General features: G+C 30.5%; 1 protein-coding gene across 2 annotated transcripts in view; it reads left to right on the plus strand.

Annotated features, from left to right (window-relative positions):
* The window catches only part of chm (lysine acetyltransferase chameau), a 497,822-nt gene that overhangs the window by 448,611 nt on the left and 31,978 nt on the right, over positions 1-17,233 (plus strand). For both annotated transcript variants that reach the window (XM_075367908.1, XM_075367909.1), the window contains one exon: positions 1,907-2,013. In XM_075367908.1, the coding sequence (XP_075224023.1) occupies positions 1,907-2,013 (107 nt within the window). The remainder of the gene's footprint in view (positions 1-1,906; positions 2,014-17,233) is intronic.

The following is a 17,233-nucleotide window of genomic DNA, read 5'->3' on the forward strand; positions in this document are numbered from 1 at the left end:
CTGTACCGTTCATTTTCATTTAGTCGTAAAGATTTTTCGGGCTGATCTATAATCGATATCATTACTTAACAACTGGAAGATGATACGAGTATGTGATGCAGATTTGTAGTTGTCTTAAGATATGAAAAGCTATTTTGTGAATTTTTAAAAATATCCTTAGAGATAAAATAACAGATTAGATTATTAATTATCGTTCTTGGAATGATGTTTTAATAATAGTAGAAAATGGCAGATAGCACTATAATAGAGAATTTTACTAGTAGGTATTTTTGTTTTCTATTAGTAATGGCATTAAAAAATTGTCTAAATTATTCAGTTCTATTAGTAATTCTTGTATCCTTATTGATATGTATAGGTGACACAAAAAAACGGGAATTTTTGAAAAATGCAACAAAAAAAATATCGACAGAAACCTACCCAATACAATAAAAAAATATCGTATACAGTGGGGACTCGTAACTAAAATTAGTGGGGGGTGCTGCTCCAGAAAATTTTTTACTGGGCCTTTACAAGGCCATGTTTAAAGTTTTCTGTAAAATAAATGAACCGAAAAAATGAATCAAATAGAATAGTTGGAAGCAGGATAATAATCTAATTCTACACTTTATCACATTCAAGAATATGGTACACGGTTTTTAAGCACAATGTGCTTAAAAACCGTATTCGGTTTAACAGAATAAATAATAAAATGCCAATGCAGATATTTTTTTAGTATTATTAGATAACTTAATAAAATGTCTGCTTAAAAACACTATAGTCCAATGATGCTTAATTTCAGTTTCTATGTACACAGAAATAAATACATAATTATATTTTACTAATTACCTTCTCTTTCGCCCTTCCAGCGTGTTTTTGGACAGAGTTGGCAATCAAAGAGCCCTTGCTTTCCGCCATCTTCTTCTGATCACTACTGAAAAAACAACTAAACCGTTTTCATATTCCTTCCACCGACTAAACTAGAAAAAAGAACGAACAAGGAATGTTCCATAAACTCGCGGAGTAAAAAATAAACCACCAGCACGCCAGAGTCTGCACTGCGGGAGCGACAGTCCTCTCTCTTCCACGCAGCCTCGCGTGCAGGTGCCTGTGTGCGCATGCGCACTGCAGCCAAACACCACGCCGCTAGAACTGTGAAGCACACAGTTCCATACAAAGATTTTTGTATCTTTTTCATAAACTGGGGGATGGGTGATGAAATTAAGCTTTCCACAGTACCTGTACGCGAGCCACCACTATCATATATATAAAAATATCAAAATTTCCAGTATCAGTTTTTGAAAATTACGTCAGGTAGATGGCGTCCTCCTCTACGTATGCATTCTGCAGTCTACCGTTGAGGTTTCCCATTGTTCGCTGCCATATTTCAGCAGGGATGCCACGAATTTCGTCTTGAATTGCTTTTTTCATTCAGTTCATCCATTTCTTTGGCCGAATCTTATAAACTACTCTCTTAAGGTATCCCCACAAAAAAAAATCACTAACTGACAAAAACGGTGATCTTGGGAACCAGGGAATGTTACCGAAGGTCTTGAGATGACACAGTTACCTAATAATTCTCGCACTGTGTCCATAGATTGCCTTGCAGTGCGCTTTTATCACTATTTTGATGGATACGCCCTAAATTATAATGCCGGCTGAACTCCCTCTGTGCACCTTCCAAACTATCGTTGGTTTAGTAAACCATTATTGTAACGAAAGCACGCTGTTCACAACTTCAGTGGCAAGGTTGCCTCTGCATAAAGCAGTGCTGCCAACTGTACATGTCTGCCACTACACATTTCCCGTTTCAAAAAAGGGAAAAACTCAAAAAAGTTCCCGTTTTTTTTTTGTGTCACCTCGATATATATATTTAAGAAGATAAATAACAATAACGCTTTTTTAATGTTCCTCGCTCTTATGTTTGCAGATATTAGTCAAGAAATGGCAATTAACTCATATGATATTGTTAGTACTTTGCAAGCTCTTGGAATGATGAAATATTGGAAAGGAAAACATATTATTCTTAAAAAACAGGTAACATTTTTTTATACTTATTTACTGTATCTGTCTGTATTTACCGAGTGATTTTCTAATTTATGATGTATAGTTTTTATATTTTTTAGATGTTATTTTTTAAGAATAATTATAAATTTTTTCTTTGGAATAATTATATTCATAAATACACATGGCAGATTGTCGATCGTCGATCAATTTTGTTGAAATAAAGTAGAAATTAGCCAGATATGTAACAGATACCCCAGTTTTGAGATTATGATAAATTCTCGACTCATTTAAAATCATCATTTGTGAGATTTAGTAGATTCGCAAATCAATCTTCTTCCTCGGTCGTAGTAAATGAATATTTCTTCAAGTCCTGAAAAATGGTTAATAAATTTAAATTGCAGTTATCGTAGAAGAGTACTCCATTAGTATTAGATTCGTTAAATGCGCTAATATTTACGTAAACCAAGGAATTATAAAAAGTGGGGATGCTTTAAAAGTGTTTTTTTCTTTTTAATATAAATTGTAAAGATTCAAATATTAGTTCATTTATCTTGATGATTGTTGGCCGCGAAGTGAAGAAATTCAATAATTTGGTTTGAAGGCATTGAAGAAAGAGATGATATCGAATAAGAGATAAACGAGGTCGCGAAAATCAACGTCCACCATACATTAGTGGGCCTGCCAATAACTGAATTCTAATAACGATATGGTGATTCTTCAGCGTGCGTAGTGTATATATTTTCCTTCTATTATTAGATGTCATTATGTACTCGATACCCAAACCCAAAATTACGGTTTCAGAGATTACTCCAAAATATCTTTTCAAATGTATATTCATATTCATTATTTGGGATGTGATATCTTATGAACGTGAAGCGATAAATAACACATAAGAAACACGTATTTTTTCATGTATTCGGCTCTAGGTAGAAATTTCAAAAAAGTATGGTTTATTCGTGATCGCAGGAATTTTCTTATTAATCATAATTCAAAGAAATCAAAAAATCTTTGAACTACAATTTAACTCTAAATTTTGAAAAAAAAATAATATTTTGAAATTAAAATATCAGGAAACATATTCATGAGTTACAAATAGTTTTATGATTTTTTTTTAGTCTTCTATGTTCAGTGATTTATCTAAGTTATTTTATCTTAAATTGTTAATTACTTGCTTATTGTGAATATTTTGAAGTTTTATAAATTAGGTTAGTTTATTATTTTTAGCTCTCCATGTTTGGGTGTGCGTGCGCGCCCGAACGTGTGCGCCAAGATGTTGCTATAGTAGAAAAGCCAACATTCACTGGAACAGGGTACGCCGTCAGATTAAAATTAAGAAATATCGTAAGCATTTTTTTTATTGTATTGTTTTTTTGTGACGGCGAGAACTAATATCTATCTCGATGAAAACTGAAGTAATTTTTTTAAATGTATTTTAACGGTGGAAAAATTTAGAAATTTTAAATGATTTGTAAGTTTGCAGCTGTTCTGTTTTAATTGTAAAAATATCTTTTCAAATCTCCATAACGGTAATAAAATTTCGAATATAATTTTCATAAAATTAAATTCTTAATACGGTTAAAAACCGTCAGATTAAAATTAAGAAATATCGTAAGCATTTTTTTTATTGTATTGTTTTTTTGTGACGGCGAGAACTAATATCTATCTCGATGAAAACTGAAGTAATTTTTTTAAATGTATTTTAACGGTGGAAAAATTTAGAAATTTTAAATGATTTGTAAGTTTGCAGCTGTTCTGTTTTAATTGTAAAAATATCTTTTCAAATCTCCATAACGGTAATAAAATTTCGAATATAATTTTCATAAAATTAAATTCTTAATACGGTTAAAAACTAATCGTAAATGACTTAATCCTTAATCGTGTTTTCTTAAATATTAATTTTTCAAAAAAAATAAATTTTGTGCTTTGTTTAATGTAAAAATTTGTTAGCTTCTGTAGCTATTTGGATAAACTTTTTATGAAGTTTTAGTTTATTTAAGTAACATTGTTATTGTAAAAAAAAACTTACTAGTGAAGAATATACAAAAAGAAATGAAAAGAATGTTTTTTTTCCTAAAGTTTCCGCCAACTGTTGCTTTAAAATATAATTCGTTATCACAGTCCGGATGCTGAAGTATAAGCATTATACACTGTCGCTCATACACCTTTCCTCTTCAGCAGTAGCGGCCTTATTAATTAGTCGAGACTTATGAAGAAGTGCCACTATTCACTTGCAGTGCTGTTCAACAGTTCAAACCGACTCGTCCCCGCCAACCCTTACATCATACATGCCTTACTAACATATACACTCATTCACTCAGGAATAAGAGCTTAAAACAAAAGGCTTTTTTTAAAAGCTTTCATTCCTTCATAAAAAAAGTGCATAGTTTTTTCACGTTTTTTTTTAATAATTTATTACATTTCTCTTCTCTTGTTTGTGCATGCATAATTACATTATTATATAATTTACACTTAAGCGATGTGTTGCTTGCATATTCATTTCACTCCTTTTTGAGGCTCGCGCCCAGTAAATCGATGAATAATTTATTACGCAATCACCTGAAGTTTTTTCTTGAGATTTTCGTTTTTTTTAAATATTATTATATTAGATCGATGTTTATTTTCTTATAACAAAATAATTATGTTACGACCATATATACTTTTTGCTATGTTATGTAATAGGAGGTCGTGATCTGTTTGTCTGTCTAAAATTTCGCAATCGAAATGCTACCGCACAACATTGTGGTAATAGAACGGCAGACAACGTCTTATATGTGTTCTTTTAATTTCGGTATCAGTTAATTGTTCATCATGCCCAAGCTCGTTATTCCTGTGAAGGTAGGATTTGAAAAAAGAAAACAGCAAAAAACACGTTCACGTCTGACGGGTCTCGCATATGTTCTGTAACCGTATGGGATTTTCGAAACTTCATTCGCACTTTTTGAAAATTCAGACCTGCGCTCTTACTTGAAAAGTTGCATGATTGTTAACAGATGATTATTTCCATGTAACATTTAACTGAACTTCAACACCATTTTTATGCAAAAATGAATATAATCTTTAAAATCTTTACCGAGAGCTTGCACCTGCTAAAGCTTTTAGATTTTTAACCCTCACTTGCTTCTACCATTTACTAAATTGTATTATCCTGAAATTCTTCATATTTTTTCATGATATTGTTCCCTAGTGGATTCTTTTCAATTCTGGTCGATATCGTCGCTTTCGTGTCACAGAGAACTTGATTTTCTTGTATTTGGCTCCGATTGATACTACTGCTATCTAGCGGGGAAATGTAATAACTAGTGCGTTCGGTTTCCTTAACAATAATTTGGTAAAATTATTTTTATTTTGATTTAACAAAATGTAATGCTTGTTTCATGATTCCTGTACGTTAACTATTTAAAATCTGTTACATTGCAGTAGCAGGTGTAATCGGTTTTTTCGCTTTGTAAGTCATTTTTTATATGATAAAAGTACTATCCTACTTTGTACAGATTTGATGTATAATTTTTAAATTATTTTTATTTGTTCAAAGATAAACAGAATTTAAATTAAAATTAGGAATCTAGTGTGGAAAACAATGCCTTTTTTTGATCAGATGTGGACGTTTGGCCTGAATAGCACACCCTTCAATTGGTCCAGTAGTGAAGGGTAATATGCCCCGGTGTTGGTCCTGCCTTATTCCAGGTAGTCTATGATCACAACACCACGAGAATAGCAAAAAATCATAGCCGTGACTTTTCCTGTACGTAAAAACGTTTTCGTCTTTTTCTGCTTTCACCTACTGCTTTTACTGCTGTTTGGCCTATTGCGTGTAATGGTAAATCCATGTTTCAATCGAATTTTAACAAACGCGGCAATCATCTAGTGAAAAGCTTTTTCAAACCCAAAACGACGTGTAAAGTATGCTGAACTTGGTCTATCGAGGTATTTGCGAGTTTGCGTATCTTCAGTCGACGATCATTTAATATGGAATTGTAGATGTTTGTGACGATTTCGTCGGTCGTAACGATTTTTGGGCGTCCCGAACGTTCATCATCTTGAATGGATGTACGACCACGTTTAAATTCAGTAGCCAGCTATTTTACGGTAAAAATGAAGGGAAAGAATCCTTTAAAGTCGAATTTAATTCTTTTTGTATGTCCGTTGGAGTTAAATCTTTTCAAACAAAGCATTTTACGAAGTTCAAATTTCAGTTTGATCCATTTGTCAGAAAATGTCAAAACTTGTTTGTTTTACTCGATCGTCAAAACCAAGTAATTAAACGCACGCGTCTGAAACTTTATCACAGTACGTTATCTGAAGGATAGTATTTGATAAATATCATTTGATCATACTTGCGCTCTCTCTGTGTCAGGCCGAGAACTTTCCGATCGATCCTAGTATTTTACCATTTGTATATTACAAATTTAACAGTTAATTGTTCGCGTTTACTGATAAATAATTCACCCTTAAATTAATAAATTATCCGAGTGCGGTATTCAGTATTTACTTTTCATTTTTAAAGGATGAAGGTATTCCTAATATTTTGATCAGATTTTCTAATCTTATTGCCTGTAATGTTGAATATAAAAAATGACCGATCGCCCGATCGCTATGCTGTCGTTACTTCTAGGATGTGATTTCTGATCTTGATGTTATAGGATGAAATGTATGTTTTTATAAAAGCATGTAACAAACAACAATTTTTCATGTAAATAAAAATTGATCTTTATGTCTTTATTTACGTTAATTCTATAGAACACTGTATAATCTTAATTATAATAAAGTATGTACATATATATATATATAAAATGTATCTACTTTTATTTATAGCTTTATGTTAACTGTGTATCATAACGTACAATTTTTTATTAATGTAGTATGTACTTTTATAGTTTCAAGTACAAGCTTCCGCTGTTGTGTCGCCAAGATAGTAGTCTGTAAATAGATGAATTTATTATTATAAAGAGATATTTTTTTATGAGTCATCCATTGATGATTATATTATAATACACATCCTGTTTTCCTGAAAGTTTTAACTGTCATTTTTATTCATTCTTCCTGTTACGTTATTCAAGGACCAAATATATATTAATAATAGGAAATTTTCGTATTTTATCAATTTGATGTATATGGTAGTATTCATTTTTTTTGCTCGAATTCAGTTCATTAAATTGGGAGTTAATTTATTTAATCATTTTTAAGATTAATTCTAGTACAGTGGTACTAAAAACGTATGCACAAATTGAATGTTAGTTGAAGCGGAATGAGAATCTTTACGTGACGTAGCTACAAAATTATCTTATTTGATGATAAGAACCGGTTTTAAAACCGCCTCTACGCCCGGTTTTAAAACATGGATAAAACTGCGTATTGAAGATAGGTTTATTTTTATAGTGAAGTACAATGTAGTACTCATGCTAAGCGAATTTTTTTTTTTAATAAGCTTAGAACTGGTCAGATTTTTTAAAAAGACTTTTCAAAATTACACGGTATTTCCAAGAAAATCCAAAATTAACGATAATGCCAAAAGTCCAACAAAACTAGTTAAAATTATTTGCTGGAGTTTGATAGGTTTTAAAATAGAACAGAAGTAATTTTTTTGATTATCACATCTTTCGGATGTAGATTTTAATTTTGTTAAACTTGATTGTAAAGGATGTAGAACTGGGCTGGAAGAATCAAATCTGTTAAGGACGCGCAGAACGCCTTTTAGGTCGAAATGCTTAAAAGTATAACTACTACGTAGTTGGCCCAATTTTGTTCCTAATTAATATTAACGACTTCTGTTCTGGCAAATTTCAAGGTTATTTGACCTCATATGCAGATGATACTACCCTTTTTTATAGAGAAAAAAACTTTGACCGAGTTTTGAAATCTATCGAAGAGGATTTATTTAAAATTAGGTTGTGGTTAACCGAAAACAGAATTATTTTAAAAGTACCTAAATCCAAATACATTATCTTCCAGTTAATGGGTGAGAAAACTAGCTACTCGCGTGTTAGATATTAATCTTACTTGCTCTAGAATAGCTGAGTGTAGTTGCGATAATATTAATCAAGTCGATAGTATGAAATATCTAGGGGTAACTATTGATGCTATCTTAGATAGAGAAAAACATATTCTTAGTCTAAAGAATGAAATGTTATGTTACGTGAGAAAGTTTTATTACCTTCGGGATTTCTACCCGATTGGTGTGCGTGTTTTAATAAAATCCGACCCATAGTGATAGACCAGAAACATGTTACACGTATAATATGTAGAATACCTTCTAGGACACATTCATTCCCGTTTTTTTTTTTTTTTTTTTTTTTTTTGAATCTTAAACTTGCTCTCCTTTTGAGGCATTTATACTTGTTTAAGGTACTTATATTTTCTTTCTGAGGAATAAAGATAAGGCTCTTAAATATAGATTAATTTACCGAGATATGCGAAGCAAGGATAATTTTGTACTTCCTAGATCCCGGAAGGAGTGTTGACGTAGCTTTTTCACTTATATGGCACCAAAGGTTTATCATTTTTTCCAAATTATGTGAAAGATAGTTTAGGTTTAAATTCGTTTAGAATTTCCGTTGCTGGCATATTCAGTATGAAAACGTTGAGTTCTTTTTTCATTCAATTCTGACTAATATTGACAAGTTATCCTAGGGAAACATAAAACTTATGGTTTTCGTGAATCACCTTTTGACTTCTAATGACATTTTTTCCCTCTCTTTAATATTTCAAAAATTAATAATAACTGTTCAATTTCTATTCGACCACTTCTGTCATTACTTATATATCTTTAATATTCTTCAATGTTTTAATCATAAATTGATGGTAATTTCTAAAACAGGACTCTTGTCCTCAAGGAGTACCTAATTTTCCAAACTATTATTCAATCACAAAAATTATTATTTCATCATAAATAATTGTATCAGTTTTAAATGATAAAACTATACTCTTGTTACCCTGTTATAGTTCAATTAGAAGATACGGGTACAAACTGTTTGTAGGCCAACAGAAGTATTTATATAATTCATAAGCTATGTCTAATTTGTAACTCTGTTGTATATTGTAAATGATATTGTATTGTTTGTATTAAAGTGTGTATTCTTAGTTTGGAAAATAAATTATTATTACTTAAATCAGTTTTAAATTTGTTTAGTTTTAAGAGGATGCTGCGTGAAATTTTTCTCTTTTTTTTGGGGGGGGGGACTATTGTTAAGGAAATAGGTACACGAATGAATGTAATTTTTTTTGAAATCGCAGTATTTTCTCAGTGTGTATGATAAATATCTTGGATGGAAAACTTTTTACGATGGTTCAGATACAATTTCTATAATTTACGATAGAATTTAAATAAACTGACAGATAAACATTTCAGGAGTAACCATAAAGGATTCAATAAAACTAGAAACAGGTCCACTGCTTATTGTTGAAGCTGGTAATTGAATGCAATATCTAGAATTTCTTGATATACGTAAATAATATTTTTGGAAACCTTTACAAGACCTACAACTCAAAATCGAGCCCATTTCCTTGGGTTTGCTAGTTCATCGAATTTATCTACTTTCATTTCTTTTTTTTTTGAAAATCATTTATTAATTTTTTATCTTGTTTGAAAGGTTAGTAAGAGGTTGGGAATTTAAACCATATAAAGAAACTGTTTGGAACAGGAAAATAAAGCTAGCTAGTTCAAAAGTAATCATACATAAGGGAATTATTTTATTTATATTAAATATTTCACAAAACATTATGTAGCCCAACTCAAAAATCAGATCCGCGTGTAATAAATATAATTGCGTGTTTAAATTTTGTTTTTTATTGTATAAAAATTTAATTTCGTTTATAAAACAATGGAGACGCTTTTATCGACTAGACGTACAAATGTATATGACTTATTTTATAACTTGATGATCAATTGTTATATTTATGTAATTTTTTTATTTATTTTAATTTTAATCTACATCAAATTAATTTATGAAGTGAATACTTATGTACAAGTTTATCAGATGTTCCTGAAGATGGAAAAATAACTTCCGAAAGCGTTGGAACATAATAATTAATTACATTGGTTGGTAAGCGGAATTATATTATATATATTTTTGTAAGGGAATTATTTAATCGGATTGAATTGCCTTAAATTCCTCCCTTAAGTGAGAATTAGCTTCTGTCATTACTAAGTGCGCTAAAAAATCATCTATCTGGTTAAATTAAGGGTATAAAATTCTTTTATAGTAAATCTTAGTAGGTGGTTGTAGGTTGTAACTGGTTCAAACCGGTTAAAAATCTACTTATTTGTCATGTTCGAAGAAAGCATATAGATTCGCCAAGACTGTTTATATTGAATTGAAGTTTCATTGATAAAATTTTCAATTTTTCTTTTTCTGAATTTCTATTTTTTGTCTTTTCAATTTTTGAAACTAAATCCCTTAAAAAATAATTTCGGATGTTTAGCGTGTGTGTATTATATTCAAGTTTAATTACTTAGTATTAATTCGCAGTGTTTGTCGGTGTAAACCGATGGATTTTTACGGTTTTAATCGAGACTGAGTTTTCTAGTATTACAATCACCCAGGTGTTCTCATTTAGTGTTTATTTAAAAGTTACTTTTATTTTACGACTTATTTAATTGCTGTTTCTCTATATACAGTTATTTATTTATGATTAATTATCATTTTATTTTTACACAGCAATGAATTTATATGCATGCAGTATTAACTTACGGAAGCCGTTGACCTTTTCCCTTCCTGTTTCATTTCTTACTTCCTTCGTTAGTCCTCCCTCCTTCGGCTCTACTTTTTTTTTGCCTCTCCATAATGGTGCAGACAACACTATTCATTGTTATTAACACCAAATGAGTTTCTGTAACCGAACCATTAACCACCTCATTTTAATCATTATTTTTATCAGTTAACTCAACTAATTGATAGTTATCGTGATTTAAATTCATTTTAAGATACTGAATTATTTATGAATAACTGTAGTCTACTTACATTCATTGAGATTAGTTACTGAAATAAACAATAAATGAATTGATTTATTATTATTGTTGTTTAATTACCGTATATACACACACAATACGTGATGTTCACTAAAAAAGGAAAAAGGATGCGCGTCATAAAAGAATTAAAAAAACCTATTATCAAAAATAAATAAGTCCGTTTCCCATAGTTCCATTTATGAAATAGTGTATCTATTTTTACATCTATATGTACATTGATTGTTTTTTTCAAAAGAGTTTGGTAGCTACAACTTCGATTCGTGTGGAGAAATTTTTGAGTACGATGACCATAACTAAAACTATGTTTCTACTATTACAGTGTATAATTCCGTTATTTCATAGAATAACGTCGTTATTTAATGAAATAACTGATACTTCCGTTAAAGCTAGAATATCCAGGAATCCAATCAATGTTTTGAATTCCTGGATAATGGTTTTGTTTTATGTAATCTAAATTAACCGGAAGGGAAACTTCCGTCAGAATTCCAGAAATCGATATGCAAGACATAAATCGAGATAGTGAGAATTAATTTGAATAATACGCGTTTGCTTCAAATAACAGGGAAATAAACTACATTTCAGCAATTTATAAATATATTATCTTTACTTATAAAACATAATTTATAAATATATTATCTTTACTCATATAAGTTATGCAGGAGCAGAATGCGATCCGGTTCGCATCCAAGACATCCGGGCACGATTCTTATCCTTTCCTGTATCGGGTCAATAATGCAACACTCTATAAACGGGTCACGGTTCAGCAGAGGTTACCCATCACCTCAATACGTTGTGTAAATTGGGAAAAAATACAGTTATAAAACAAAATTACTGTACAATAATTTTGCAAAAAAACATTCTGTCAGGTTTAATTTCTAAACAACCTAAATAAAGTAGGAGATATTGTTTTCTACCCTGGAAGTACGGGGAGGTGCTTTTCAACACGACCAGAGGCTTTCCAAAGGCTCCTGGTTTTAACTTGATGGTTCGAAAATTTTGAGTATAAAAATATTTTCAGATAGAAAAAGAGAGAGAAACATTGAAAAGTAAGCTAGTCAAAAGATTTACGAGACAATGAAGGCTTGTATTATTTTTTGGCCTGAATCTTGATAATTAAATAACGTATTTTTTTTTTTTTTTTTGAGGAGAGGGTTTATTTAAGTGTGCGCGTGATGAGAAGTTTTTATTGAAGGTGGCCTTTGGAGAGTTCGCATAAAAACTATTGCATCATTCGTCTATCTACAAAAATTATGGTACGATAAACAAGATAAGACTGAAATAGAATTGAACTCCAGTCAGTATGTCAGTGTTCATTAGCTATATTGAACTTGGGATGTGATAGAAATACATTACGAGGAAGATTAAGATTAAAATTGTCAAATTTGGTTGACGGAAGGTTGTCTGATATATCAGATAAAACAGCACATTGCACTTTGAATGAAAAGTCATATATCAAGAGTGTAATGTAAGTGTAACACTGTATTTGGATTGAGGTAATAAGTTATTTATGCCTGAAATGGGGAGATCATTTTTAATGAGTTTTAAGTCCTAATTTTCGGGCAAATTTATATGTGCAAAAGTTTGCCTGGCTACCAGAATATAATAAGATTCTGCATGAATGACAATTACCATATATGTCAGGTGGTGTTACATATGACTGTGATAAAAGTTTATTTTCGTTTTACTGATTATTAAATGAACAATAGGTATTATTTTTAGGCTTATTGCTATTTGGTTTAGAATCATTAATTTTTTGCATATGACTAAGAGTATTATGTTTTTTATTACAAATCTGACATCATTCAATCAAAACTTGAAATGGATTTTGACGATGATGTTTTATCATTGGCTCTGGAACAAGTCGAGGAAGACTTGTGCGCTATAGAAAGCAAATTACACCCACCGGGTCGGTCTAGTGGTGAACGCGTCTTCTCAAATCAGCTGATTTCGAAGTCGAGAGTTCCAACGTTCAAATCCTAGTAAAGGCAGTTACTTTTATACGGATTTGAATACTAGATTATGGATACCGATGTTCTTTGGTGGTTGGGTTTCATCAATTAACCACACATCTCAGAAATGAGGGAAAAATACGACAGTTAATAAATAATACTAGCGATCAAAAATCACTTAATAAAGAAATTAATTCAAATGCAATATTTAAACAACCTCAACTACAACCCATTAATATACCTGTATTTAAATTAATGTACCTGTATTTAGGTAATGTGTAATGAGTTGTAGCACTATTTTAATATATTTATTGATTTAATACATAATAGAGATGATTTAACTAGTATTCAAAAATTACACAATCTACATTGTTTTTTTGAAGAATGAAGCCTTAGCTTCATTCAAAGATCTGCCAATAACTAGCGGAAATTATATTATTGTACTAGAATTATTAAAGGTACGATTTGATAACAAATATATAATTGCATTTCATAATGCTGAACGCCATTTTAAGAACAGATTCTATAAAAAGAGATTCCGTAGATCTTTATCCGGCCCGAAGGATCAGAAATGTCGAAATAATTTGCCGCCTTGACAAATGGGAGGGTTGGTTAGGTTTAAATTATTCAAGAATTATTTTATTCGCTGGTGCATTGAAATAAATAAAAGTTCTTGTTTAGATTATATTCCTAATTATTTTTATTATAATATTCAAACTTATACTTCATATATGTAACATTGTTATAAATTAATAAATAATACATGACTGTTAAAAAAATGTCAATCTAGTGTCAACCATCAGAGATTAAAGTTTTTTTTTTGTAGTAAATCGCTGATTTCTCGAGAGCAGTTTACTCTTGTTTCGATAAACGATATGAAATACAATAAAATTCATATTTAGCTATCTCTAAAAACAGGTGAGTTGAGTCAGTGATTTAAAATATTACTGTATATGAAAATTGATTCTGTAAAATACGATATTTTTTATATTTAAACTTCCCTCTTTGTGTTTGTTCATTAAAAAAATGGAGTTATCTAGAAACATTTACAATTAAACCCGTTTTTATACTTGTAGTTGTCATACTTATTATTCAGAACGACTTAACGGTTCCTGAATTTTAAATGAACATCAGTACGAACAATTGGACAGCGTTAAATATTTCGCCCTGTATTAAAGATAAAGACGCTTGTACTGTATCGTTTTTGATGTCATGTGAACAACACTTAAACATTTTATAAGCGAAATTAACGAGGAAAAATTGTTTCGTTTTTTGGCCTTTACAAAAAAGTAATTACAAATTATTTATAGTAATTTAATTAAAAAATTTAGATGTATAAGTTATCGTGAGATGCGTGCATACAAACAAACGACAAATTAAATCTACCATATTTAAGTATTATGAACTGCCAATTATTTATATTTATAGAGCCTTTTCGTTAATCCATCAATAATATTTACTTACAATTAATTAATCGTTAAAAGATCCGAAAAATCGTTAAAAAATCCAAAAACATACGATATCCTTTAAATAAATTGAAGTTTGTTATTTTTTATTAAACTTTTTACTTTATTAAATAATGTTCATAAATGCTTTAAAATGTAAATGTAATGTCTGAGTCGTGATCTTGTGAAGTTGTTTATAAACATTCTTTAAATATTACGTGGCTTTTATTCTAATTGCTATTAAATTTAAAAAAAATACGTTTGATAAAAGAAGATTTAACGGTAAAATTTTTTCTTAGAAGTAACATCTAAGAAGGGAAGTAAAACAGTGATTGCTAACAGAAAATAATAATCGATAAAAATAATAAATTAATAAAAATAACTTGTAAGGAAAAGAGATTATTATTTGAATATAAATGGAGAATAACACCTTCATTCGTTATAGTTTTCAGAATTTAAGTTTCGTATATTAGAGAAGAGAATAATTAAAAATATCAGAGAAAGCTATTTTAAAGTCAGTGTAGTACATCAATTTAAGAGCGTTTATTAACTGCGCACTCGCTTGATCATTTTTTCCTCCTGCTGGTATACCTGTACCGATTGGCGCACGATCTTTCAACACACGAATCGTTCAACGTTTTGCTAACCGCATAATTTTATTCGTGAATAGACGAACAGTTTGTCGATTTATTAAAAAACAGTAAATATAATGGCGAACGGAAAGGAAGCATTTACGCCCCCCCCGAAAGTTTTTCTCCTTCAATAAGATACGTAAAAATTTACGGTTAAAAATATTTTTGGCTGTTATGTTTTTTATGTGAACGTTGTAATGTAATTAATAAATCAAATGTATATTTTACGTATAATTAACTCTCAAACTATAAAATTAAGGCGCATACTTCATGTAAATGAATTGCAGAACATTACTTGCTTCAATAAATTTCGTGCTCCATCCTGTTTAATAACTTTGTTTCTAATCTGTTGTTACTTAACAATTTTTCATTTTTTTGTTCTAACTTCTTATGAATTAAGATGTTTTCGTATTAAAAAAAAAAAAAAACATATGAATATATACTTTATTCTATTATAGTTTGTAAGTATTTTAAAATGTCATGTAAGCAGAGAACAAAGATAAGGTAGTAAACCCTATAATTAAAATTAATTTATTAGTGTTGTCATTTATGCTGAATAAAACATAACTGTAGGTTTAACCTTATATTCCAGTAAGGTTAATCTACATTCAATAATTTAAACGAAACGATTAAAATTATCTCACTACGTCATTTAATGGCAGTTCTAATTTAATTCTTTAAACGGTTTTTTTATATTTTTTTTTAGCATGATTACATCATCAGTTGACCAGGCTACAGTTTTCTATATATATATATATATATATACTAGAAAACAGAAATTAGTTGCAATTGCATTACTACTTTTGCAATTAATTGCAATTGCATTTTAATTGTAACAATAGTTGTATATAATTAATGGTGCCTTAAAATTTATATCTAAAAATACCATACTCTGATTGATGGTTTATTAAATTTGTTATCATCCCTTCACAGCGAATAAATTAGATTATTTATTGTAGGAAAAAAAGAAATCATTATGGTATCTGATGGTCGGGATTTGTTTTAAATTATATTAATTTTTTATTTTCGCAAAAGACGTTATTTCATTTACACGATTCGCCTTTTTTATCCAGAATAAAATCGGCATTTATCTAGTGTCGCTTGCAGGACTAAGAAGAAGAGTTAGCTGTAACTGACCGCCCAACCAGTAATATTTATGACTAATTTCATTTGACCGAGCGCACCCGGTTCTTGTAAATACGATAGAATCATCTTTAAGCAACCCTTTTCAACGCAAAAAAGAATTATCCTGCATTTATTTAGGTTTTAAAGTTGGATAAAGAATGGATAAAACAATCGCGTAGGTTGAATTTAAGTTTTTTCCTTTTTATGTTTATTATTAAAATTTTCTTCTTTTTACTGTCAATATTTTATCGATAAGCATCAACGTTTTTTCAATTTTTGAAAAATAATAGGATCAATATTTATAATCATATATTAAACTTCTTTGGGGTTAACTACTATAAATTTTTCATATTACTCGTACTTTATTTGGTTGTTAGAGTATTATTAAACAGAGTGATTCAAAGAAACGGGAAATTTTGAAAGTTGTGTTGGTAGCCGTGGGCGATTGGTACCACTTGATAAGTTGGGCCAGCCTCTCTAACCTAACCTGTCATTTAGTTATCATGGATTCTTGCGCAACATGCATTTGCTATCAAAGCGTTTTACAAAAACAATGACTGTGTGGAGGGAGCGCGTAGAGAATTTCGCCGTCATTTTAATCTGGGACGGCACGACCGTGTTCCATCAGCACATGCAATTAAACATGGATATCTAATTTTGAGGAAACCGGTTCGGCAATGAAAAAGAAACCTTAGGCCGTGAGCGAACCGTCCGTACATCACAGAATGTTCAGGCTCTACAAAATGCTGTCACACGAAGTCCACATCGGTCAATCCGTCGTCTCTCAGCATCTTTACAATTGCATAGTTCAAGTGTTCGAAGAATGTTAGTGAAGGACTTCCAATTCCATCTATATAAGTTGCAGATCGTTCAGGAACTGAAACCGAACGATGCAGTTATGCGAGCACTATTCTGTAATGTAATGCTTCAGAAGATAAATGATAACGAAGAGTTTGTTCACAAACTGTGGATGTCAGACGAAGCGCATTTCCACCTCAGTGGATTTGTTAACAAGCAAAATTTCCTACGCAACTAAACCAGCGTCCGTTGCACAGCCAGAAAGTGACCGTGTGGTGTGCTATGTAATCTTACGGTGTTATAGGCCTTTATTTTTTTGAGGATGACAACGGTCTT

Source organism: Lycorma delicatula, chromosome 6, assembly GCF_047948215.1.
Source record: "Lycorma delicatula isolate Av1 chromosome 6, ASM4794821v1, whole genome shotgun sequence".
Classification (NCBI taxonomy): domain Eukaryota; kingdom Metazoa; phylum Arthropoda; class Insecta; order Hemiptera; family Fulgoridae; genus Lycorma; species Lycorma delicatula.